At 36.1% G+C, this 26,784-nt stretch overlaps 1 protein-coding gene across 4 annotated transcripts in view; it reads left to right on the top strand.

The window, feature by feature from the left end:
• The window catches only part of PCMTD1 (protein-L-isoaspartate (D-aspartate) O-methyltransferase domain containing 1), a 64,146-nt gene that overhangs the window by 19,993 nt on the left and 17,369 nt on the right, over nt 1-26,784 (top strand). For 3 of the 4 annotated variants that reach the window (XM_044245612.1, XM_044245614.1, XM_044245613.1), the window contains exons 2-3: nt 8,445-8,875; nt 21,456-21,558. In XM_044245612.1, coding sequence (XP_044101547.1) covers nt 8,569-8,875; nt 21,456-21,558 — 410 coding nt within the window. In that variant the 5' untranslated portion in view covers nt 8,445-8,568. The remainder of the gene's footprint in view (nt 1-8,444; nt 8,876-21,455; nt 21,559-26,784) is intronic. The other variant, XM_044245615.1, reaches the window with a different exon arrangement.

Here is a 26,784-nt window from a genome sequence, read left to right on the forward strand (position 1 = left end):
AGACAGTAGTGTATCTGCTGTCTGATCGGATGAAGATTCCTGAGTTCAAGGGACAATTAAAGAAAATTGTACTTTCACTTTGCTGTAGCTGTTAGATATGTTAAAATTTGAAAGGATGTCCTGAAGTAGAAAGCTAGAAGTTACTCCTACAGCATTTTATGTGTAAATGCTTGCTAACACCTTTATAGGTGTGATGAAAATTTTACGTATTTTATCTTCATTTTATTTTATCTTTATTATTGAGTTTACAGTTTGGATGGAAAACATTTCAAACCAAAGAAAACTGCACAAGACAGGTAATTTTTGCTAATGTATGTAGCAAATTCTCCATTAGAAAAAATAAGCACAGGTAGAAGTTAGCTTGTAAGCTACCAAAGAGAGAAGTTCAGTACCTGACTGCTGCCTGAGCCCACCTAAGTGAGTACAGAGGGCCCCTGGTCCTAATGTAGGCCTTTTGGCAAAGTTTGTGGCCCAGAGCATGACCGAAGGCTCTGCATTGTTTTTTGTTTTTTGTTTTTTTGGTTCTGTTTTGTTTTGCTTTTATACTAACATCTCTCAGTCAACTTATATGTGAATGGGTATGTTTTTCCTTTTGCTTCTGTATACACTGTTCCTTGGCTTTTTTTTTTTTTTTTTCCCCCCTGACACACACTTCTAACTTTAGGATTTACATTTTATTCTGTAGTTCTGTCTTAAGGAAGTCACTAGGTGATCACTAGATTTCAGAACTGTCACTTTTTTGTTTTCCCTGTCTGGTCTTTTGGGTTTACAAATGAACGTTTCAAATGTGTCTTTTTTGTCCTAGATGTGAAAGAAAGTGAATTAATTATTGGACATGTGAATGTTAGAAGCTTTATGTCCCATGCACTATTTACGGTTTACAAATTTATGATGTGGTTATTATTTTTCCCATTTTATAGACAAGGACCCTGAAGACCACAGGTTAAATAATTTTCCTGAGGCTACAGTCAGTACCTGACATCAGCTGCTTAATTCCACCATTCCATTCTTCTTTTGGAACCTAGAATACTAAAAGGGAGGAAAAAGAGGAAATAAGAGTTTGAGAGAGAGAGGGAGAGAGATCTTTTCAGGCAAGGGCACGAAAACTCTGCTTTCAAATTATGGGGCAGGAGCCTCTTCGTAAATTGTTCTGCTTCAGGAGGATTTTATGGCTTGCCAAACTGGGTTTGAGTTGTGGCTTAGCTGTTTATGAGCTCTGAGCTTGTCTTGTGCTCTCTCCAGACTTAGCCTCCTCATTAGTAAAATGAAGTTAGTGCCCCTTCATAGAGTTTTGGTGAAGAAATAGAGCCCAGGGCCTGTATGCAGTACAGGCCACTAGAAATAGACACAATGAGTGGTGAAATTTAATGTTGGAAGAAAAAATTTTCCTTCTAGTCTAGGATTAACATAAATAATAGGAAATTAATGTAAAACAGATTAACAGGAGAAAAATTTAATTGCACAAATCGCAAATATGTGATAACCCCACAAAGACAGGGAAACCCAAGGGTAAGCTGGGTGGGCATTTGTGGCTTACATGCCATCAGGAGCTAAGAAGTAGAAGAGAGGGGCCTGGGATGTCACAGGGGAGGAGGTGATTCACAGGATGTGAAGAAGAACAGAAGTTTGGTAATTAGATGTTTGCCTTGCTATACAGATAGGTCATTCAGATTAAAAAAAAAAAATAAGTTGTATCTTGGTAATAGCTCTTTCTCTGGACCAGGGTCCTTAACTAATTTCTTTTAGGTAGTTTAAAGGATTATTTATTTATTTACTTAACAGAGAGAGATGACAAGCAGGCAGAGAGGCAGGCAGAGAGAGAGGAGGAAGCAGGCTCCCCTCTGAGCCGAGAGCCCGACGCGGGGCTCGATCGATCCCAGGACCCTGAGATCATGACCTGAGCTGAAGGCAGTGGCTTAACCCACTGAGCCACCCAGGCGCCCCTCTTTTAGGTAGTTTAAAGGGAGGTAAAAGTTTTTCTTTAGTCTGCTGGGTCTTGATTGTTTTCAGCTCAAAATGGTCCATATGTCAAAGCAGCACATTTTGGGGAGGCTTGCTCTGAACCCCTTCATTAACCTTTTCTTTCTTTCATTTTTTTGTATTTATGTCTCATCATACCTGTTTGCCATCATTGAGAAAATTTTTTCTCCTGTGTAGCTGTTGCCACACTCAAAATAGCCTTCATACATGACTCCCATGACAAGATCTTTGAGAGCATGGGGAGGAAAGATCCTTTGTTTGTGCCCTCAAATAGTGTATTCCTCCCTTGAATCACCAGTCTTCTTTACTCCAAAGCTGGGTGAGCTTTGTCCTCACCTTTGCAGAGAAAGGAGCAGCAAGCAGCCGTTGGCTGCTTGCCACTGGTTGCTAGGAGGGAAAGAAAGTGAGTCAGCATTCATTCTATTCTCTGACTCTGTGACATCTGCCTGCCATCTGTTTGCTTCCCTCCTCCTTTGACTTGTCTTTAACCTTCCATAAAACATCCTTAAGCTGCCTGAAAGACACCCATAATAATGAACTAGGCCTTCAGTAGATCTTCCCCTAAACCAAATACATTAAAACTACATATCTTATTTTGAAAGACTAGAAACAACTTTTGGGACATCTTGCAAATCATTTCAGGAGAGCTTATGTGAATGTATGTACCCCAGACACTCGTACTAGAAAGAAAATGCAAAGGAGTGAAATTGTGTTCTGTTAGTAAATACGATAACTTCTCAAACAGACATAACTGCATAAGCTGTTCTTTTATTTTCTGATGCTTCTCTCTTTTGCCTTTGCCTTTTCTTCTTTTCCTTAGATTCCATGTTTTGCTTTTATTGTTTAATGCAGGACTTGAACACTCGTAATTTTTTTTTTCTTTTCCATGTTAGAGAAAATGGCAGGAATGGGGCACCAAAAAATGTGACTGAAGTAACAGATGTTGAGGCATGAGCAGACATTTCTGGATAACTAAAACTGAGCTGTACTGAAATACGGATTTGATGCCAAAATAGCAGGGAAATTAGAGCTCTGGGGAACCTTAGGAATCATATAATTTAGCCTCTTCATGTCACAGGTGAGGAAATGATGTTCTAGAGAGCTGCCTAGAGCCATACAGAAAAGTTATCAGTGGGACTAAGGCTAGACCTTGGTCTCTTGACTTGTATTTGGCACTTTTCCATGACTGAGATGGAATTATCTCAGAATTAACAAATGGCAAATGCTTCCATGATTTAATGCTATGGTGGTTTTTTAGTAGTATTTGCTTTACTCATAAAAATGAAGTATATTTCAAGTTAGGGGATTATTATGGAATTATAACATTTATTACAGATTTTTAACTTGCAAACTCCTCACATGTACATTAATTATAATCCAAAATTCATGGTGCACCAGTCAGGGGACTGATTACATTTTGGTGCCTCCTTGTGGTGGGATATCACACTTTTGGATTTTGGAAGAATTTTTGATGACATGAAAATCTTTAAGACACATTAAGCAAAAGTTTGAAATATATACCATATAATACTAATATTTTGTTAAAAAGAAAGTGGATAGATGCTTAGAAAGTAAATTTTAGCAGTGGCTCTTTGAATATTTGGGTTATGAGTAATTTTTATTGATTGTTTTTCCAAATTTTCTACAAATACACGTACTATTATAATTGAATCGGTCAGTGTTATGAAAATGTAATTTAATTTATAATAGTTCATTTTCTACCCACTATCAGGAATATGTATACGATAAAATGACGTATCTTTGAAGCTCTGTAATATAAATTATTAGTATCTCTTTTTTTGTTCTTCGATTTTTCTACTGTTGCCTCTTCGTTAAATATATTTTTATTCCTTAGGAAATTATATTCTCTTGTCTTTTATCTTATTCTGGTTAAAAAAAATACACACACACATATTTATGTATCCCCTTTATTTTCAGTTTTACTTGTCAGTTTTGTTCAAATAATGCATTTACATAATTTGGAAAGTCAAGTGATTTCCTGAAGACAAAGTATAGCAGTTCCTGGCTCTACCTGCTTCCACCTGGAGGCTCACATTCCAGAGGGAACTTAATACATTCAGCTATTTCATGGTAGGGAAGTGACCTCCACGTTGCTAACTAAGATGCTCTTTTTAAATTCACTGATTTTAGATAGCATTTACTTTCCTATAATCACAGATGAAGTATTAACTTCCATGCCCCTCTTTTACCTCTTCCCTTGCATCCTATTGTGGTTAAATGACTATTCAGATTGAATCAGCAATTGTGTTTTCACTATTCTGACTACGTAAATATTGTCTTCCCCAGACCAAATAATGTATAATTGTATTCACTTTCTTTTATAGTTTTGGTTTTTCCTTTACATCTTGTTTTAAAATTAGTCACACAGTGTGTTTCTCATTCTCTAAAAAGCCTTTGTTGGCTCCATCGTCTGGGAGGAAGTCCAAGCTCCATGTGTGTGTGACCTGCAAGCTTCATTTTTCATTCCTCTTTATTGCTGTAGCCTCCAAGGACTACTTTCTATTCCCGAACTTCGGCTCTTCGATACTATTTGTAGTGCCGCAAGTGGGTGGGTGCATTGCCTCTTGTCTCCTTGTCTTTTTCTGCTTGTTTTGAACATCTCTACTCCCTTCTGCCTCTGTACTTACCACGTCTTCATATTTAGGAAAATCCTTACCATCCTTTTGTCTCCACCCCCATGTCTGGGCTGGTGTTCCAAAACACCCATGTATAACTCTACCACGGTCTGCCCATCCCATTTTGTAGTTTTTCATGCCATCTCTTCTCCAGGGGTGGTCTGAGGACCCTCATGTTTCCTAAGGTTCTTTCAAAGGCCTGACAAGTCCAGTACTGAGTTTTTCTATAACATGAGAAAACACCCTCTGATCTTTTGCAAAACAATAGGACTTGTGGGGAAAAATAGCCTTGGAACATACTACTGAAAACCTATGCATCTGTGTACCAGTTTACCAACAAAAACAAAAAATAAAAAAATACAATTTTTAGCATAGTTAAATCTACTGGGATTTGCATGTTAGCATCACAGTCAGTCAGTCATTCATAGTCTTAAACCCTAAGGTTTGTCTTCCTCTGAAATTTAGGCTCTAGAAGATCATTTGCTTATGGATATCGTTTTATTTGCATATGTATATTTTTATCAAAATTTAAAAACCTGAATCTGGGTGTAGCCATATTTTTGGTCTGCATTCACAGCTTCCTTAGACCACTTGAATTGCCTTAGAGGTGGACACTCTCTATTTTCAGCTTTTTACTGAAAGTTTTCTTAAGTTGCTAAGGTATCTTTTTAATATGTGTAAGCTTGTACCTTCCTGTCACTTCCAAACATGAACATGGAAACCACCACAACTTCTTCATTATCTGCACATTGTTACCTTATGTAACTTACGTAGCCTAAATGTATGAATTAACAATTTGTGTTAAAGAAACATGATGCATTGTAATTGATTGCACATCTTATTCCATAAAACCTTTCCTGACCACCTCCCTCCTAGATACCTTACAGCTTTGTGTTTAGATGTATTCATCTTTCCTATCAAAATAGGGAAAGGAGTCTAGGAAATCTGGCTTCAAATTTTTGTGGTGCTCCTTGTTAACAAGGTGTGATGTGTGTCCTAAATTTCTTTTTTTTTTTTTTTTAAGAGTTTATTTATTTATTTGTTTGTTTGACACACAGAGATCACAAGTAGGCAGAGAGGCAGGCAGAGAGAAAGAGGGAAGCAGGCTCCCTGCTAAGCAGTGTGCCCAATGCGGGGCTCCATCCCAGGACCCTGGGATCGTGACCTTAGCTGAGGGCAGAGGCTTTAACCCAAAGAGCCGCCCAGGTGCCCCATGTTTCCCAAATTTCTGAGTACTTGGTCTCTGGTGTGTTGCAGTAGATCAGAAACACAAATTACACTGCACTTTCTACAATGGAAATGTAATTCTCCCTTTCTTGTTAGTATCTGTGGCTAACTTCTTTGCATCTAATAGATGTTCTTAAATTAGATTTAACTGATGGGTCTGTAGGAACTCAGGATCCTTCTGAAGTTGGATGTAAAACTTCTCATTCATTCATTCTTTTTTATTTTAATTAGAGAAAGGGGCCCAGAAATACCAGATTCTCAAAAGGGTCCAGGCTTTAAAAAACAAACAAAAAAACTGGTCTGCTGGATAAATGTCTTACGGTGCTGGAAGGTACTCAACTACATGTAGTTTCTTAGAAGTGTTATCTGCTTTCTTGCTTTAATACCAGCCATATCCTCAGCCTTTAATTCCCTTAGTCCTTTAATTGCATTACACAATCCATGCCTTTTTAAGAAAGCTTTCCTGGATCCCTGGATCCAGTTTCCCCTGTGCTCCTTTAGCCGCAGTCACATGCATTGTAGTGCCCTAGTCCTTTATGCATTATTTCTACTTGAAATGGTCATAGGAGTGCCTTCCTCATAGGCTTATTGTAGCTTTTAGTGAGATAATATACAAAAAACACTTAGTACAGTGTTCACCAGCAAATGGTAGTAGTTCTTGTTGGTTTGAGTCTTCCTCTTTGCCTTTCTCACCAGGAGTGTGCGCTTTTGTGCAGTAAAGTAATGTTTGTTTATTTTGCTGTGATAATTTTGGACAGGCTACAGTTCAGAAGGACCTGAGAAGGATTAGGTTGCTTTGTGGAATAATTTTTCAGACTATTAAAATACAGCATTTACAGGAGAGCCATTAAATGTCTGCATAGTCAGAATTAGGCTTATAAAGTCCTGAGGTAGGTGCAACATTGGAGACTCAACCGAAGCTGCCTCCCAGTCTAATGTAGCAGTTTTTCTTTCATTTTGGGAGGGCATTCAATCTGAGTACCAGGTAAAAAAGTTAACCTATGCTTAGAGGCCATGTTAGTAAAAACAAAACAAAACAGAACCTCACACCAACTTTAACCCACTGAGCCACCCAGGTGCCCCCCCCCACCAACTTTAAATGCTAGAATTGTGCTCAGCGAGTTGAGATGCTTGGGCTATAAAAGGATGTCCAAACTAAGACCTGTTGAAGGAAGAGTGGATTGATATTTCTAGTTGTACTACATGCCATGAAATACACTCGTTGAGGAGAATGGTGCTATGAGCCCATGTATTTTTTTCAGTTACTTCTTTTTTGGGGTGTGGGGGGCATTGGAGCCAGCCATGTTTGTATAAGTGAGTTTGAATAATTTAAATAGGAGTGTGACATGAGTTCACAGTATTTCCTCCACTTAGAAAGTTTAAGGAGGTCATTTGAAAATACAGAAGAGGACAGAGGCAGGCAGTGGGGACAGGGACAGGACCTGGTGAGGCACCTGCCCCAGTAGTGCTCAGGCAGGTTGGTACCAGAGGTGTGAGGACCTGATGAAGCTCAAAGCATCAGTTTCGTTTCTTCTCTAAGGTCAAGAGTGAGTTTACAGCCTTGCCATAGTCTGGCTGTCATAACTCTTGTTTTTGGCTGTAAGCATTTCATTTTTTACTTCCCGTTCTCCTGATGTATTAATTCAGAAATTATTACATGAATTTATTAAGTGTAATTGAATAAAGATTAAGTTGTGTTCAATTTGATGTATTGAAATTTAGTTTATCAGGTTGCACTAATGTGTTCATTTAAAGATGCTGAATTTGACTTTAAAGAAGTTTATTGTATTTGTATGTGTAACATATGTTCTGGTACATGTACCATTAAAGTTGTTAATAAAACTTCTGGTCTCCTTATTTATCACAGGGTTTACCAAGTAAAACAGTCTCAATATGTCTGTACTTGTGTGTGGGTGTGTACATTTTAAACATGTGGATCTGTTGTGTTTTTTTATATTTTGTATTCTGTGTTTGGATAATATCTTACTTTGTGTTAACATTTTGAATTTATGTGGTGCCTTTAAGATGTTTATTTAGCATTTAGGTGTTAGTGGATTTTTAAGTTTAGGAATTTTAAATCAATCAGATGCGTATTGAACTAGACTCATGGTACTCCAAAGGCCTCCTGGCTTAATTAATGCTTAAGAGCATGGTTTCTGAAGTCTGGGACTGTATCCCAGCACTGTCACTTTCTAGAGCAGCTCTGTTCAGTGTGACAGCTACTGGCCACATGTTGCTATTAAGCACTTGAAGTGTGGCTAGTGCGCCCGACTGAATTTTAAATTGCATTTAATTTTAATTTTGGTCTAGGTAGCCACGCCTGACTAATGGCTGTCATATTGGGCCTGATGGTATGCAGTGACTGAAACCTTATGTGTCCGAGATTTCCCATCTGTACAGATGAGATCAAACTTAAGCTACCTTTTGTGGTTGTTAGAAGAATAAATAAAGTACTATACTTAAAGAACTTAAAACTATGCCTAAAACAGAATATGTCCTTGAAAAATGATAGTTACGATGACTATTATGTATTTAATAAACTGGAATTACTTTCCTGTGAGCATTAATTTAAACCTGTTTATTTTTATTCTTCCCTTTCAGGATTAATTTATTTTTGGAAATCAAGTGCAATATTAAAGGGAAAACAAACCACACTACATTATTGGAAGCCATTTCTGCTAATTTTATTACATTTTAAAATTTATGATTTGATTTGAATACTATCATGGGAGGAGCTGTGAGTGCTGGGGAAGATAATGATGACTTAATTGATAACTTAAAAGAAGCTCAGTATATCCGCACTGAAAGAGTGGAGCAAGCCTTCAGAGCGATTGACCGCGGAGATTACTATTTGGAAGGCTACCGAGACAATGCTTACAAAGACTTAGCCTGGAAGCATGGGAACATACACTTGTCAGCACCTTGCATTTATTCTGAAGTTATGGAAGCATTGAAACTTCAACCAGGATTGTCTTTTCTTAACCTGGGAAGTGGAACCGGATATTTAAGTACAATGGTGGGCTTAATTTTAGGTAATTTTATTTTTGTAAAATTTTATTTTAAAAAACAAGCTGAGTTTGTGTTACTGTTTATGATTTATAGGGTTTGTAAATTTGTATATCTTTGAATGTATGTACTCAAAGTAGTTCTCTTCCTTAAGTGTAGAAACACAAGGCGGTAGTAATCTTTTTTTTATTATTTGCTCTGATGCTGAAAGTTAGCTTGTGCATTTAATCCTAGACTTAAGAAACCCGGAATTGTTTTTTCAATCATTGTCTGTACTTAAAATTGAACAGCTGGTAGACAGGAAAGTCAGGGGTATCATGTAATCTGTTTCAGGTAAAGGGTTGTGACTGACTGCTGGCTTAGAGGGTTCATTAGTCACCAGTGTCCCATTTTATTTTATTTTTTTAAAGACTTTATTTATTTATTTGACAGACAGAGATCTCAAGTAGGCAGAGAGGCTGATGCGGGACTCCATCCCAGGACCCTGGGGTCATGACCTGAGCCAAAAGCAGAGGCTTTAACCCACTGAGCCACCCAGGTGCCCACCAGTGTCCCAAAAAGGGAATGGAGCCAGGTTTTTGGTAGCAGTGCAGGAGTTTGTGTGATACAGAGTATATGGCACTGATGAGGCAAAACAAGGGATTGGGAGAAAAACAGAAGAGAAGTATGTCAGTAAACTTGTAGTATACTTACTGTCTGTTCTGTCAGGCGTTATTCCTGGTATAGGTATATAGCAGTGAACTAAAGGTACAATTATCTCTGCCTTTGAGAAACTTACTGGGTGCTTACTGTGAGGGTGAGGCATCGTTTAAACCACTTTTACATAGAGTAACTCACTTAATGTTCCTAATAATCCTGTGACATATATACTGTTACGGTTCCTGTGTATATAGGTGAGTAAACTGAGGCTCAGAGAGGTTAACTAACTTGCCTCAAGTCTCATAGCTAGGAAGTGACACCTGCAAAATACAGAATGTGGGTTGAAGAGGCATGGATGGAGGAAAACATGTGCCAAGACTGTAGGATGTTGCTGGAGGATGAACAACCATTATTTTTACTAAGCCTCTTGGTATTTACTGAGTGCTACTTTGTGACAGGCCTTAAGGTAGAATGCTATCAAGGCCCATAACGTAGACTCTTATCCTTGAGTTCACAGACTGGCAAGAGGAGAGAGACCAGAAAAATCAGCCATTTTCATCCAGTATGGTATGTGCCATAGTTGAGGCATATGCCTGAGTTCTAGGGATGAGACTGTGGTTTAAAATTCACTCTGCAGTGATGGAGAATCATTGAAGGATTTTGAATAGAGAAATGAGTATACTCTAGTTGGATGACTCTCTGTCCCAGGGTGCTGGGTCCCAGTTTATCCCTCTTGTCCTAGCATCAGTATTTATAATGTCCCTTTCTTTCCCAAAGTGTCCCAGTTTTGACAATAAATTATATGGTCACATGAAATGACTTCTAAAGCATTTTCAGGCCTGAAATTCCCCTTTCTTACACACTTACTGTAGCTCCTTACGTTCTTCTCTTGTTATAGAACCTGCAGTCTATTTCATAAAAACAACTGAGTTAGTTCCTGTTACATAATACAACCTAATACATAAAACAGTCTACTTGATGTCACTACTAAGTTTCTGATTCATAATGATATGCTCAAAAAGTAGTAAAGTATTAATTTTTACCATGAAAGAGATTAAGCACCTTATATTTAAATTTGGTATTCCTGCCTTTCCTGAGACAGGAGTTTCTCTGCAGTTTGGAAACTCCACATACCCAATTAACTTTTGAAAAAGGAATTTCAGGGTTTGAAACTGTCTCCAAATCGGATGAACTTAGTTGAGGGAGTAGGGAGAGCCTTTAAAAAATGGGAATTGCCATTTTGAAAGTGCATTTCTTGACCAGCTCTGGCACCTTTAGGCTGGAGTCCAGGCTTCCTAGCATGTCTGGCTAGCCTCAGAGCATCTGTTACCCTGTCTTCTACCTCTCTAGCCTGTCAGCTGGCTCAGTCTGAGGGAGGTCAGTCTTATACAAAGGCCTGCAGGGAAGAAGGATTCATAATTAGCAACCTTGCTAGCTATGAGATTGCCCCCCTTAAACTCTACTCCTCAGTCTCAGTCTCCAAGAGATTCCTGTGTCCAGATGCAGCTGTAGGCTTACCTCACGACTTTATTGTATCTTGAATAAGAAAGAGACCCCTGCCTAAGTGATCCATAATGCGGTTGATCATTTTTCTTCTGTTACAAGGCTCCAGGGAGTCATGGTCTTTGGTTACATGTATGACTATGGTTATTGGACATTATTCCAGGGTTTATCTGTGTGTGACCTTGCAGTCAAGACCAAGATAAAGTTCCTTTCTTTTTGATTGGGAATGGTCATTTGGTGAGAAAGATAAAACACTTCAAAGAAGATAGAAAGGCAGAAAGAATAGTCTGTAAAACAGTGATTATGGCTAATAAATTTTGGATCTGTCTAGCTTCTGAGGAAGCTTAATCTTGTTAACCCAGCGTAAACAGTGAGTGTTTTAAGTCAAGGAGGTAGACGCAAAGAAAGATGCTTACATGTTCCCTACAATTTTCTGAGTATGGTGAATCAGATTTGGCCTCATTCCTTCACAGTGACCTTAGTAACAGAAGTTCTGTCCTTATTAAGTAACTGTAATATCATGGCTCTAAGCCATTTTTTCCCTCCTAGTCACAAGATGGGGATGACAGGTGCTCACCATAGGCAGGGATTCTTATTTGAGGACATGATCTGAAAGAATTGTGGCTAAGGCAGGGAAAGCAGGGTGTCTGTGGTTTGGTAATGCAGACAAAACTGCTCACTGAGGAATTTCCACTGCCTTTCCAGAAACACACCTGGAGGGGATGGACTGCAGTCTTGAGAGAGCTTTTGTTCAGTGAGAGGAAGTTAGGCTTATCTTAACCTCAGGAAGTAGCTTGTGATTAAAGTATACTTGAAGCAGTTATTCATAAGTGGAATTTATTTTTGCTCCAGACCTGGAGAATGGATTGCTCTGATTCCCAGTGTACCTCATTTACACAACTTGTTTTGCTTCACACTGAAGATAAGTTCTTGTTCCACTTGCTTCACCTTAAGACTCTTCCTAGACCTCACAAAGAATCAAGCACTTCCTTAACTCTCCTCTCAGTACTACTGTCTTTCCATACTTAGGGTTTCCCGTTGAAAAACAGGGCCCAAGAGAAGGCGGCTCCCAAGTCCTCTGCTTCCAAGACTTGAGTTATGAAACTCATCAGGTTTATGAAGGCAAATTGGTCTGATTATCTTTCTGATTCAGGTAGGGATGGTTCTCCATTCTGATCCTTTTTGCTTAGAGATTCACTCCCATTTTCTAAACTTACAATATGAGGTTTCATCCAGCTTAATGACTTCCTTAGTCTCTTGACAAGTTCTTGAGTTAATAGAAGTGATTGGGAAACTGCCAGAATCATTTGAATACTATGTTTGCCACTACCTCAGCACTACATTAGTTTCTAAAGTTAAAATAGTTGGCAAACTTACGTGCTTAACAGGTACCTCACTGCCAATATTATATTGTCCAATGCTGCTGTATTGTCCAAAAGGCTGATTAAACTACATGTTGCCATCATGTTTGGTCTCTAGTCTCTCATGGGTCTTACGTTATGTTTGGTCTCTATACCTTTTTTTTTTTTTTTTTAAATTTTATTTATTTATTTATTAGAGATCACAAGTAGACAGAGAGGCAGACAGAGAGAGAGGCGGGGTGGGGGAAGCAGGCTCCCTGCTGAGCAGAGAGCCCGATGTGGGGCTCGATCCCAGGACCCTGGGATCATGACCTGAGCTGAAGGCAGAGGCTTTAACCCACTGAGCCACCTAGTTGCCCTTGGTCTCTATACTCTTTATCTTTTTACTAGACGACATTAAATGGTCTTTAATCAGCTGCCCTTAGATTGCCTTTGACTTGAGATACTCATGTTTTAACTCTCATTTTAGCCCCCCTTCTCTCTTTAATGAGATACAACTTAAATAAAGTTTGCCCATTTTAAGGGTACAATTTAGTAAGTTTTCGTAACTTTGCAGAGTATGTGAACATGACCATAGTTCTGTTTGAGAATATTTCCATCACCCCCAAAAGATCCCCCATGCTTGGTTGAATCCACTCCCTGTACCCACTCTAACCCCTTAGCTGTATGTTCTGTTTCTATAAATTTGTCTTCTCTGTACGTTAATATAAATAGGATTATATGAAATACGGTCTTTTGTGTATGGTTTCTTTTACTTAGCAATATGTTTTCAAGGCTGTAGCATGTATTAGTATTTCCTTTTTATGGTTGAATAATATTTCATTGTATGGGTGGGCATGCCATATTTTGTTTGTTCATTCACCGCTTAATGGACATTTGGATTACCAGTTTTTGGGTATTATAAATGATACTGAGAACATTGAAAATATACAAATGTTTGTGTGGACATCCATTTTTGTTTCTCCTGGGTGGATTCCTAGAAATGGAATTGCTGGGCTCTATGTTTTTATGTTTAACATTTTTTTTTTTCCCCAAGATCTTTATTTTGAGAGCAAGAAAATGTGAATGAGTGTGAGTGGAGGGAGGGGTACGGGAAGAAAATCTTTGAAGCAGACACCCCACAGAGTGTAGCTCAGTCCCATGACCCATGAGATCATGATCTGAGCTGAAACCAAGAATTGGACACTTGACTGACTCTGAGCCACCTGGTGCCCCTGTGTTTAACTTTTTAAAGAAATTGTCAAAGTATTTTCTGAAGTGGCTGCAGTATTTCATATTCCCACAATGAATGAGGTTCTATCACAGATGGTTGTGTGGTTTTATGGTTTGTTTTTAGTAGGTATAAAATGCTATCTCACGGTGCTTTTAACTTGCACTTAACAATGATGTGGAGGGGCATCCATTTCTGTGTTTTTAGTCATTCCGGTATCTTTAGTTAAATGCACTTTCAAATCTTTCTCCCAGTTTTTAATTAATTGTTGGGTGTTTTTATTATTGAGTTATAAGTGTTCTTTAGATATTTTGGATACAAGCCCTTTATCAGAACTGCAGTTTTTAAGTAATTTTTCATGGTCCTTAAACACCTCTTCTAGATCTATCTTGGCTCACTGAGCCAGAGAATCAGGGAGATCCAGAGTGGTGTTCAGCTCCCCTTCCCCATTCTTTCTGAAATGACAAAACAAATTCTGCAGGTTCTCAGGGTTCTCTTTAAAGTAGACCACATTTTCTTCCTTAACCTAAACCTCAGTTTTTCCTCTCCCTTTTTTTTGGGGGGGGAGGGGGATTTTTTTTTTTTCTTTGTTCTTTTTAAGAATTACAGAGTCTCTTGGTATGTGCTTTATTTTGAGCTCTGAGCAAATCTATTTTGAAAAGAACCATTTCATTTAGGCTAGTCATTTTCTAAAATCAGGAAAGTTTGTTACTATTTAAACTGTTCTTCTTAGTCCTAGTTAGGCTTCTCTGCATCTTTTCTTCTGCCCACATAGCCTGTATTGAGTTGCCATTATTTTTCTATATCTTGGGGTTTCCCCCCCTCACTTCTGGTTGTGGAGTGAAAGTCATTACTCTCAACCATCTCTTTCATTGCTGCTGCCTCTAAAAAGAAAGGATTTTGTGTTTATGTGACATTACTGCTAATTGTTACTGGGCAACAAACAGTAATAAAAATCTCAGATATTAGGAAATAGTATGGGTTTTAGAAATTTTAAAGTTTTCATAGTAATTTCTGGTTCTAAGTCCTCCTACTGTTCCTTGAAGTTATAAGGCAATCCCCTCAGTGGTGTGAAAAATCTTAAGGTGGTTCTCTGAGCATCTTGAGTTTTTATTTACCTTCGGGATTAACTCTACCCAACTCAAGATTATCCTTGTACCAAATACAGTTGATTCCTGTTGTTTGTGAATTCACTACTTAAAATTTGTTAGATGGGGGCTTTTGAAGTCATTTGTGCACATGGCCATAAGCACCAGATTACCAATGAGCCATCGTTCCTTGGGGAAACATAACTCAAACTGTTAATAATTTTAAATCCTAAAAACTCATCCTCATTGTTTGTTTGCTTTATTTTTACAAAAGAGAAAATGAACTTCTAAATATTAAGAGATTTGCCTGAGAATGGCTCAGGAGGGACCAGAAATGGACCCCAGGTTGCACTGCATTGTCCCCTTCTGTCTCCATTGGCTAAATTTTCCTTCTGTTCTGTTTCTCATTCTGGTGAAAGGTACTTTTTTCCTACCAAAAATTACTTAAATGGAAACCTGGACATCGTACTGTTTTCTCTTTAATTATGTTTTGTGGAATAGGTAACATATTGTAGGGTTTAAAAAATCCAAAAGACATACTTTATTAATTTTAATTTTTATTTTTTGAGAGAGAAAGAGAATTCCTGTGTGTTTGTTGGGGGACAGGCAGAGGGAGAAGATAATCCCAAGCAGTCTCCATGCCCAGAGTGGAGCCCATCACAGGGCTTGGTCTCACAACCCTGAGAAATCAAGAATCAAACGCTCAACCACCTGAGCCACCGAGGTGCCACTCAAAAGGCATACTTTAAAAGGTTTGCCTTTTCTCCTTTTTTTTCTGGTTGTCTTTCCACTTCAAGAATAGCTTCATAGAATCTGGGATACCTCTCCTTTTGCATAATACTCACATGATTGTAGGGCTAATAGTTGACTTGAAGTCATATTTTTCTTAGGTATGTAAAGGAAAATATGTATTACATTTTAGAAGATTCCTATCAACAGCTAAAATTAGTAAGATTTCTTTTGAAAGGAATGTTTTATCTTCTGTTTTCTGTGGGATGCCTGTTCTGTAATAATAACATAAAATGGATCTGACATATACTTAATGACCTTTGCTAGTGTACTTTAAGACATAAAAAATAGCATTTTAGGCTTTGTGTAAATCATTTGCCTCAGTCTTGGTTGTGAACCTTTTAAGTTTGGGACCATAGCTACTTTTTTTTTTTTTTTTTAAAGATTTTATTTATTTATTTGATAGACAGAGATCACAAGTAGGCAGAGAGGCAGGCAGAGAGAGAGGGGGAAGAGAGAGAGCGGAGAGCCTAATGTGGGTCTCGATCCCCGGACCCTGGGATCATGACCTGAGCTGAATGAAGGCAGAGGCTTAACCCACTGAGCCACCCAGGCGCCCCATAGCTACATTTTTGTACTTTACCATTCTTTTAGAAAAATATTAATTATATCGAATATTTGCGCCATCTACTGAGGATACAGCAGTGCAGTAGGCAACCTGTAACATTGAAATTGTGCCTATCTTCTCTGAACTAGCTATAGAAGCATTGTGTCAGTTTCACTGGCTGTTCTCTTCATTTAGTTCATGGTATTTATTCTATGTGAATTGATCACTGGCCCCAGCATATCTTCAGGTATTTCACAAATAAATATTCAGTGGAATGAAAGAGCTATGGAAAATGGCTTCCAGGGGAAATGATTGCATTAAAAAGAATTTAGATAAAAAGCTAAAGCTGTTTAAATTAGCTTTGAAAACTTTTCCATTTTGTAGGTGAGCACAGCTTTTTCTCAGTTTACTGAATTTTGTAGAAACAATTGATATTAATGTTCCACTGTAGACATAGTCATAAGTTGTGAAGATACTGGACTTGACTATTAGCCTACTGTGTGGAAATATGTAAATGAGCTGATTTTGATGTCTGTTTTTGGTATTTTAGAGATATAGTTTATGTAGGGGCTTGGATCCATTTTATGTAACTGTTAAAACCAAAATGTTCAGATTTTATGTAAATACATGTCTGAGATTTAAGTGTAATAAAGAAAAACTGCTTATAAATCCATCAGCTGAGAGGAACTCAAGGGACTGGAACTGGAACTTTCTGGAAAATTTTTTAGGATTTGCTTGTTAAGGCCTTTCCTAAACCTAGGGAGCAGAGAACCAAGTCTCTGGTCTAATCTTGGATATAATCCAACTAGCTTCAGAATGGTTACGCTAACGTGGCCAGACTCAGCAAACATTTGACAGTGTTTGTTTTTCTTTAATGTGCTCATTTTGTGTGATATAATAGGATGGAGAAACCATAAGAAATTAATTGTATCTTAAGTATCAATAGATGAGATCTGTTTCTTTTTATCTAGTTAATGATTACCTAATCTTTTGCTGATTCCTTTTACTCCCCTTTCCTTTACCTACCTTCACACTATTGTATGTCTCTTTGTTATACTCCAGGGTGTTCACAGGAGTGAAACCTAATCTTGTCTGCTTACCTATTACTGTCTCTGAATTCTTAGAAACTTACAAGTCTTTCCAAAGATGCCTTATTTTATACAACTGAAATTAGTAATAAAATATCATTAGAACTTCCTAGAAGATATTTTTACGTTATGTATTTCAGTTCTTACTGAGAAACTTTACACTGATTTTCATAGAAACCAAAAATCTGGTTCACCTGCTCCCTCTTGTGGTAAATACTTAGTTTTATCCATAATGCTTTTATTTGCAGTTAGTAACTCTTGGTAACACTTTACCAGTGAGGGCAGAGATTTGGATAGTCCAAACGGATTTTAAATATTAGGAGGATGTGGCTAGTGTGCTTAACCTGGGCTGCATTTAAGGTTATCGGCAGGACCTGGGCCATACCCTAGGAGGTTCCCTCTGCCTGCCTTAGGTGGGAACCAAGCATTTACAGTTTAAATCAAATTAAATTCAATCTACCTTTAATTATTATTTAAAAATTCCTAGGTATGCAGTCAGAGTTGAGAACTATTTAGAGGTTACAGTTTTGCTTCTGTAGCTAATTAGTTCTGTATACAAAGAGAGGGCATGTTATGATTTCTAATAATTTGTACCCGTTTTGTACTTCATAGTGTGTAAAGCACTATGTAAATTAAAGCATAATTTACTTGGTTTTCCCAGGAACCGATTTTACATAGTAGGAAAGACTTCAAAGGGTAAGTGACTGGTCTCAGATCATGCATGCAGCCGTTAGGAGGAGGAACCAGATTGGAAACTAGGACATCTAACTTTAAATCCACTCTCTTTCCTACCACTCCATAGAAGGTAGATCTGAGTCCTCAGTTGAAATGATGGATCTTAAACTAGTTTATCTGGAGAGCTCTTCTGGTTTTGGTATCATGAAGAATTTTTTTTTGGCCTGTAGCTGTGTTCTATAAATTAGCTTTACTAAAACAAAATACTAAAGGCACTGAAAACTTCATTAAAATGTTGTGTAAAGCTCTCCTGATTTCCCTGGATTGCCTTAGGCCAGCTCTAACCTTCATACCACATTCTAAACAGCCTTTCAGGGTGCCTCAGAGAAGGAAGCTGGAGTATTAGGTGTCACATAGGGTCAACATACATGTAAAAAAAAAAGATCTAGATATTGTATAGATTACTAAACCTAGTAATTATTGACCTTTATATAATAAATATGCTTTGATTATTGACTGATAGATGATAAATGAGGTAGATTAGATCCAACTACTACAAAGGAAAAATAGTCTCAATTTTATTATATTAGATTTTGTTATATTTGTTATTGCTCTTAATAAATAGGCCTTTCCAGCCTTAAAAATCACATCTAACATTACATAGGACACCTAGGTTTTTCTAGTAACTATTTGTCTTAAGAAGCTTTGACTTCTGTGAACTGTGTATATTTCAATTTTTTCTTTAATGTTTACCTTTTAAAGGTAATGGTCAATTGTTAGTACTTTTAAAAAAATATGTATTACAAAAATGATGCATTTATCATTTTACAGAAAAACTTCACGTTGGAAAATACAAAATATCATTGGAAACTATTGAATACAAAATTAAACTTGCACTTATCTGTTAGATGGTGTTAGAAAGTGTTGACAAAGTTTGTCTTTTGGATACTGTTTGATTTTTTTCCATTGACCTTTCCATTGTACCTTTCTGTCAGAATTACTATTTTATTAACTTGAAAAATCTCATACTGAAGTTTTTTTCTTATCTCTCTGACTAGCTTACTCTTTTTTGATTGAAAGGTTACAGGTATAGTTAAGTCAGGACACTTTAGGCAAAGGGTATATGTAATGATGGAAGTGTGTCCTTCTCGCCTTAGATCTCTTAGTTCCTTTCCTTAGAAGCAGCTTTGTGTGCTTTTTTAGTTTGCTATTTAATATAGATGTCAAATATGAGTTTTAATAAATAGTATCACGCTACATTTTTATCATACACTTGCTGTGTTCTAGTTGCATATCACATTCTAAATAAATGAGATGGTGACATTGCTATTTAAGTTCTGCCTTTTAATAATGCATTATTTTAGATTTATTTTTTCAATATTATTACTGTTTATTAGTGATAAAGGTACTTTTTTCTGTGTTATTTAATTTTCACAAAAAATCATAAATGTTTTTGCATTAGAAGTTAATACATAGTCTATTCTGCATGTCTATTTATGATATTAAGTCCTTTATACGTTAATGAAATTGTTTTCACTTTATGTTAATGTAAAAAACAAGTTATATGAAAAACATTCTTAGAATATTTTCTGAATGAACTTTAATCTTATTTCCAGAAGTTGTCACTTTGGTTTTAGACTATTAGCAGAAAGTAAGGAAAGGAAAAAGAGACCAGTGGTATCTTCAAGTGATGAACACCTGTGTAGTCCCTTTGATCTAGAACTCTGAAGTCTGACTCCCTCTGTTAAGAAAGCAGTTTGAAAGACTGAATAGAAGCCATGGTTTCTGGATTCTTTACTTGACACCTTTATTGCAGTGCTTATGCATTTGGTTCTAACAGGAAACCTCAAATTATAGCAGTATTGATGTTTTTCATTGATCTCTTACCCATGTAGCCCTAGTTTTGTTTTGTGTTCATAAAAATAGTTGATCAGTATAGCTAGATTCTTAATGGATGATGAAAATATGGAAGTCTCTGTTTTAAACGGATCTCCTTTAAGGATTAAAGGAATTCATTTCATAGAACAGTATTTTCCTTATTATATACATAATGTTAAATAATTGTGGTTTAATTTCAGTTTTTAAATGAGGAAAACTTTATTCAGTGGTTGCTAACATTCTTTAACTCCTTATGGAAATTCAAGTTATTGAAATATTCAGATTTTGTATAAATTAAAAAGAGATGTCACCATGTTCTTCTGTAAGTTTAGTTTTTAGTCACTTTATTTTTTGAAAAGTGTTTTTGTTTGACTCAGTTTATGGTAAAATAAGGAATTACAAGGGTTCTTAAATGCTATCAGATGGATGTTCCAGTTTTCAGATGAAGACAGTTCAATCATATGGAGACAAAAACAAATCAAAACATTTAAGTTTGCATCAGAATAATTTAAAAGCATAAAAACAGTGCAAAGGAAGTTAATTCTATCTGTTGTATTTTGATGGATCGGATAACTTTTTTATTTAACCTCCTTATCTGAATAAATTTCTCAAATAGAGCCAGTTTTTTTTTTTTTTTTTAAATAATACTACTCAAATGCAATATGATAGAAATGTAGTAGGATAAAGCATTATCTGATTCTGGCTTGAAGATAGTCTCCAAATATTTTGGTTTAATTTTTATAATTAAGTGGTTCTAGATCACTTTTTTTCCATGTGCCCTCTGAACATTCAAACATGGTAATCAGTGACTTTTGTTGTTGTTGTTGTTTTAAAAAATCTTAAAGGTCAGTAGAACTTCACCTTACATTGTATTTTAATGACATTCAGTAGGAGGCATGTTGAGTTAATTAGTTCCTAAGATACAGAAAGTATGTGTAAGATAGAGAAAATACATACTCAAACTTCTTCCTAGGAGACCAATTCCAAAATAACAAAATATGTAACAAAAATATAGAATGGAAAATCCTGTTCGGCTCAATTTTGGAAGTTCAAAAGTAACTAGCCTAACGAGAGGAGTTGGTGTGTGTGTGTTACTTTCATGTGTCTCATGGGGCAGGCAGTAATGCACAGAAGCTTTAGGAAATGTGAATCCTGTAGGTCATATTCTCAGCGAAGTATACTAGGATGCTATCTGAGGACCATCTCCTGGGCTCACTCATCTTTTTCTCATTCCTGTGATGTCACTTATCCATGGCTGTGGGTAAAAAATACTAAGTGAAGTGTGAAGTGTGCTAGAATAGGAGAGTAAGATCAGTTCTGCAATGAAGTGTCTCGATGGCCACATTCTGCTAGACACTGGGAACTACAAAAGGCATAACATAGAATGTGGTCTTGGCCCTCCAGGAATTTAACATATAGTGTGTTGGTGTGAGATATTTATATAGCATCTATGTTAGCCCAAGGTTTCACGCATTTTAGAATTGCCGAATTTTTAGAAATGATAAATGAAAATGTAATGGTAAAGAAGTATGTAGGACTATAATTATTTCTTTGTCAGTATTGTCCTGACAGATAAGCTTTTCTCTTCAGAGAACTCTTCCTTACTTAGCCTTTCTGTTTTTCTTTTCTTCATTTTTAATTAAAGCCATGTAAGTAGTGAGATTTCCATTTAGCATTTTAAATCTGGCTAGCAAATGTGCATATATTTAAGCCTTTAAGTGCTCCTGTGGTAGATATGAGCAGAAATTAAAAGAGCTCTGTAAAGACATATTACTAATATATATATACATATACATATATTATAAAAATGCTGCTGCTACAATTGCAGGTCCTTTTGGAATAAATCATGGGATTGAGCTTCATTCAGATGTGGTGGAATATGCCAAGGAAAAACTGGAGAGCTTCATCAAAAATAGTGATAGCTTTGATAAGTAAGTATTCACATCTACAGTTTTGGTTTGAAAGCAGCTGATAAGTAGATATATACGACATGTGTGTTCCTTAGTGCTATTAGTTTATTGATCCTGAATTACTCAATTGAATGCAGCAATAATCAGTGTGGTATAAAATGACTGAAGAAATTAAGTTAGAAAAGTTATTTGATACTCTAATTTTTGTTCTACCTAAGCTTATAGTAAATTACAAATAATTTATAATTCTGTATTACCATCACTTTATTAGTGATAGTAATGTTTCATTCATTAGATAGCATACAAGTACTTTTTGGAAAAAGAATGTAAAGATGCTTGGCTTTAGAGAATTCTGGAACTGGTTTTATACCTTTGGAATGGTCTTTAAGAGATCTCCCCTCTTTATAAAATAAGGGTGATACTTGTTAGCATACAAAGGAGTTTTTTAAAAACATTGAATTTAAAAACATTGAATTACCTTGTAATATAGCTAGAGATAATTATGATAGAAATACCTTGATCTATTTTGTGATAGGGTTGTGTTTGAGCAATTTCTTTAGAAAACCATGGTTTTGAACTCTTATTTTGCCTCAAAGAAATACTGCACAGACTTTGGTCCTTAGCCTGGTAGGGGAGTCTTCTTGGTGTGTAATGTTACCAAAATTCAGCAGCGTCAGAACTATGGGTCCACAGTGTCTTGTGCTAAAATCCATGAACTCTGTGAGATTGTAAAAATTTGACAGCATTTATATCTCTCAACTCATATTTTTAAAGAAAGGAGGTTCTAAAATCTTCAAACACTAGCTTACAACTCAGGCACCTTCTATAGCAAAATTTTAGTACAAAACCAGAGTTCCAACTTGGGCTTTTTGGGAGTGGGTCTTCTTCACTCATCTCTCTACACCCTGGCCATGACCATGGAGTTGAGAAATTGGAGGTCTGAGTCAGAGCTGAGGCTTATTTCCCAGAGAGTCTTAAGCTTGAGACAGTACCATGAAGGAAGCAGGGAAGACCCTGTGAATGTCTGTTGGAGTGTATTTTCCTTCTTTTCCATTCTCTGCCTTTTCTCTCCCTCCACTTGCTCTTTGCTTTTACTCCCCTTGCCTTTGGCCCCATGTGTCTGTCCTCTGGCAAGTGGCACTTGACTGGTTGAAGAACAGAAAACTGCTACAAAATCCTCAATGTTACAAAGGGAAGGAGAGGTCTTGTGTGTATAGGTGTGATTGTAATTGGGTTATTAAAGACCTCAGGCAGGCTTGAGAGAGTTGGAAAACATTCAGGTTTATTTTTTTCTATAATTAATACAGTGTATTTGAGCAAGCTATTTGAATTTTCTGCAACAACTTGCTGAATACCATCATTTATCTTATTTCTGTTTGTCTTTATAAATAGTTAAAATTTAATTCACATTTTATATTTTGAATTATTTTTCAAGTGCTTACCGTGTTGGTTCATTTTCTATTTCCAAGAATAACAAATTGTTTGACAGAAATAAAATAGTTTCTAGCCTGTGTTGTTTTATAAGAACTTGGGATTCAATTTCATCATTCTTTTGTGTCTCGTGTTTCTGATGATTTGTAGCATGTTAAATGCTTAAGATAGGAAATGAGAATTTTTTATATTGTTTATTAGAGGTATAGAATTTTGTTGAATTTATTGAATTCCTATTGTATGTGTTTTGATGTTGAAAGAGTGTACACATAAGGACTTTGTGAATACATTTGAACTTAGAAAATATAAAAGTACTATTAGTAGAAGCCACTGTTTAAAGTCTAACTTAAGGTCTATTATATATTAGATAGAAATACATTTCAGGCAGAACACACGCAAGGATGAACCTTAAATCACTGAAGCACCTTTGTACAAGTATCTCTGGAGCTCAAGTTTATTGCTGAAAAGTGGGCATGGTCCTGGGAAAGAGTAAAATATGTCTTTACTCAAAGAATTTCTCTGTTGATGTAATTTAAATATTAAATAATCCCCAACAGAGAAGTTTGAAGACTGTATTTGTGTCTCAATTAAAAAAAAAATTTCTGAAATTATTTCTATATAATTGTAAAATGATTAGATTTCCTTGTATTTCTTGAGTTATTCTGTTAAACAGATTTGTTACTCATAAAATGATGAATCATAAAATATGGTGACATGACTGATATAAATGTTTCTTTATAATTTTCAGTAGTCTTGTTATTTTAGTTAAAATAATTAGGCTTTTTAATGTAGTTCTTTCTGAAGTGTTGCAACTTATTTTAGATTGAGACATTGATAAACCAGTCTAAAAAAACTAATTCTGGAAATGTTATCTATTCTGGTTTTCAGTAGTGTTATGAAGTATTAGTAAAAATTTTCAGATTATAAAAGTATCTTGCATACAAAAAGTAGTAAGTACTGGGAAAATGTTTCATTTTCCATAAAGTAGTGAATGGTTGTAAGTGAAGTTGATGTGTAACTCATTGGGCTCCTTTTTTGATCTTTATATTACTTGGTTTTGGTGATAGAAATTCTAAAGATATAATGGTTTTCTTTCTATCTTGTGTTTTGATGATTTCTTCACAATTTTTCTTGATGTTTGTGGGTGATATTTCCATTTATAGTAAATTTTTTGAATTAGAAAAACTTGAGGAGCAAGTCATTTTAAAAATCCCATTTCCAAGCAGTTTCATTATGTTTAATTGTATTATGGTATATCAAAATACATATTTTAATTAACAAAATATAAAGTATCTCTGTTACATTATTTGCTATTTTTGTATTCCTTAGTACCAGATCATCCTTGATTATATGTAATACAGAGAATAGATCGCTAAAACCCAATACTCTTCCCAATCTTACGTAACCTGTTTGTTTGGATCTTTTTAATCAGTTCTTTTTTCAAAAGTGTTGTTATGTCTCTTACAATTTAAATTGCATCTTACAAATCTGTTGGAAATCATAATGAACTCTAAATGTAGTAGATGGGAAAGAATCTATAAACTATATATATATGTGTGTAATATATGTGTGTGTGTGTGTATATATATATATACAGTCATCTTACCATATATATACACACACATATATATATGTGTGTGTGTAATATATATATTACACACATATATATACCATATACACACAATATATATATGTGTGTGTGTAATATATGTATATATTTTACACACACACACACATATATATATTTTGTGTGTGTGTGTGTGTGTGTGTGTGTGTGTGTGTGTGTGGTAAGGTGACTGTTTAAAAAGTACAAAGGTGTGTTTTACAAAGCAGGCTTGGTTCCTGAGTCTTGAAAGTAGCATTTCTTCTTTTAGAAGAAAGAATCTTTGTTGTAATGTATATACTTTAGTTTAGTTTCCATGCCTTACTCTTGTATCAGCAAATGAAATAATTTGGAGAGGCTACTCTGAATTTACTGTATTTGGAGATGGGCAGGAAGGGGGAACTCTCCTATATGGTTTATCCCTTTGTTCTACCTGTGGTATTTCCAGAATTGCTGAAATTCCCTTATAAAACTGACATTTAATTTCAAAGTTCTTCCTAAATATTGGCAAAACTTTAACAGTAAAGGACCAAATAGTAACTATTTTGGGCTTCCTGGGCTCAGTGATCTGTGCAGCAGCTGCTCAACTCTGCCACTGTAGTGCAGAATAAGCCTTAGACACCATGAAAGAGAGTAGGTATGGGGTGTTCTAGTAACACTTTATTTACAGAAAGATGCAACAGGCTGGATTTGGCCTGTCTGCTGCTCCCTGTTCTGCTCTTCACACATACTCTTTAGAACACCTTTATTTTAGCCCACTCTGATCTAGACAAGTTTTTGGGCCTAGGTTTTAAAGGCTTTTATGAGGGAAGAAGTTTGCAGAAGGTCAAATTATCATTATTTGTGCTTGAACAGTAAGCAAAATAATCTCTCCAGTTACAGGAACTTGGAAGAGTAAGTCAGTTGAAGTAGCCTGAATTGTAAACTTTTATCCCCTAAGTACTTTGCAAATGAGTAGTAATTAGTATAATATTTGTTCATATCAGTAGTCATGTACTTCTATGTGTACATGTGCATGAGGTTGACCTGGCTCTCTGGAATGTGTGATTTGGAATGTGCCATTTCCTTACAACAGATGAGTCCTCCTATTTCCCCTCAGTTTCAAGGGTACTGTAGCTGACTTTGGAAATATTCTAACGTCAGTAGCCAAATGAGTGCAGCATGGTCTGATTTATTTGAAAATTTTCATTCTATTTAAACAGGGAGGACTATTGTTTCTATGTAGTTTGTCATACAAGTGAGTCATGATAGGAGTACTGAAAAACTAATGAGATAATAAAAAATAATGTGTTGTCTGTTCATTAAGTACCATGTACCATCCATTCTAAGTGCTTAGTCCACAGCCCAGCAGGCAGTATTGGTGTCCACATTGCCGAAGTGGGAAAACCGGGGAGTAGACAGGCTGTGACCTCATTAAGCCAGCCTTCTTATTTAGTTCTGATTTAGCTATGGTGATGTAAACACTGATTTATTCTAATACTTCCTCCAAACAGTAAGCTGCTACCCATGGATTACTGTTGAGCAAATGAGCTCCAAATTAAAAAGTTGAAGTAGCATTTACTTTCTCATCGTCTACTTCCCTCAGGTTAAAATGAAGGAATGCTGTTAACATGGTTAATTGCACCACAGCTTTTTATTACAAAGCACACCTGGTCTTTTCATTAATAAAACTCCCCTATGGTATGAGTTACTTTTGAGGGCAGAGATGACTGGGAGAGACAATGCAGTCCTCAATTTTAGTTGAGGCATAAGGTTTTTTTTTGTTTTGTTTTTTGTTTTTGTTTTTGTTTTGAGGCATAAGTTTTAAGTTAAGTGTGGAGTTGGTATTTTAGAATATTTATTTTATTGATTTATGACAGTATCTAGTGGTATAAGTTTATCTTTAATTACAGGTTCATTTTTCATGTGATTTGATTTACATTGGAAAAATTAAATGCTTCCAAATCCTGTCAGCTTTGTCATGGGAGTAGTCTTTAAGAGAATTACAGCATACTTGAAGTAGTTTTGCTATCCGCAAATAGATATTCAACATTATTACAAAATAGTTCTCAGATATTTGAATGGTTTGATATGCCAATAATAGTCAGATGGTAGTTTTATAACAGTTATTACAGGTTGTACACCATTTTTAATCATGACAAACATTCAAGTGGTGGTAACAGATGCTTGATAATAGTCATCAGGGCTATATATCAGTTTTGTATTTTAACATC

This window comes from Neovison vison, chromosome 4, assembly GCF_020171115.1.
Source record: "Neovison vison isolate M4711 chromosome 4, ASM_NN_V1, whole genome shotgun sequence".
Taxonomy (NCBI): Eukaryota; Metazoa; Chordata; class Mammalia; order Carnivora; family Mustelidae; genus Neogale; species Neogale vison.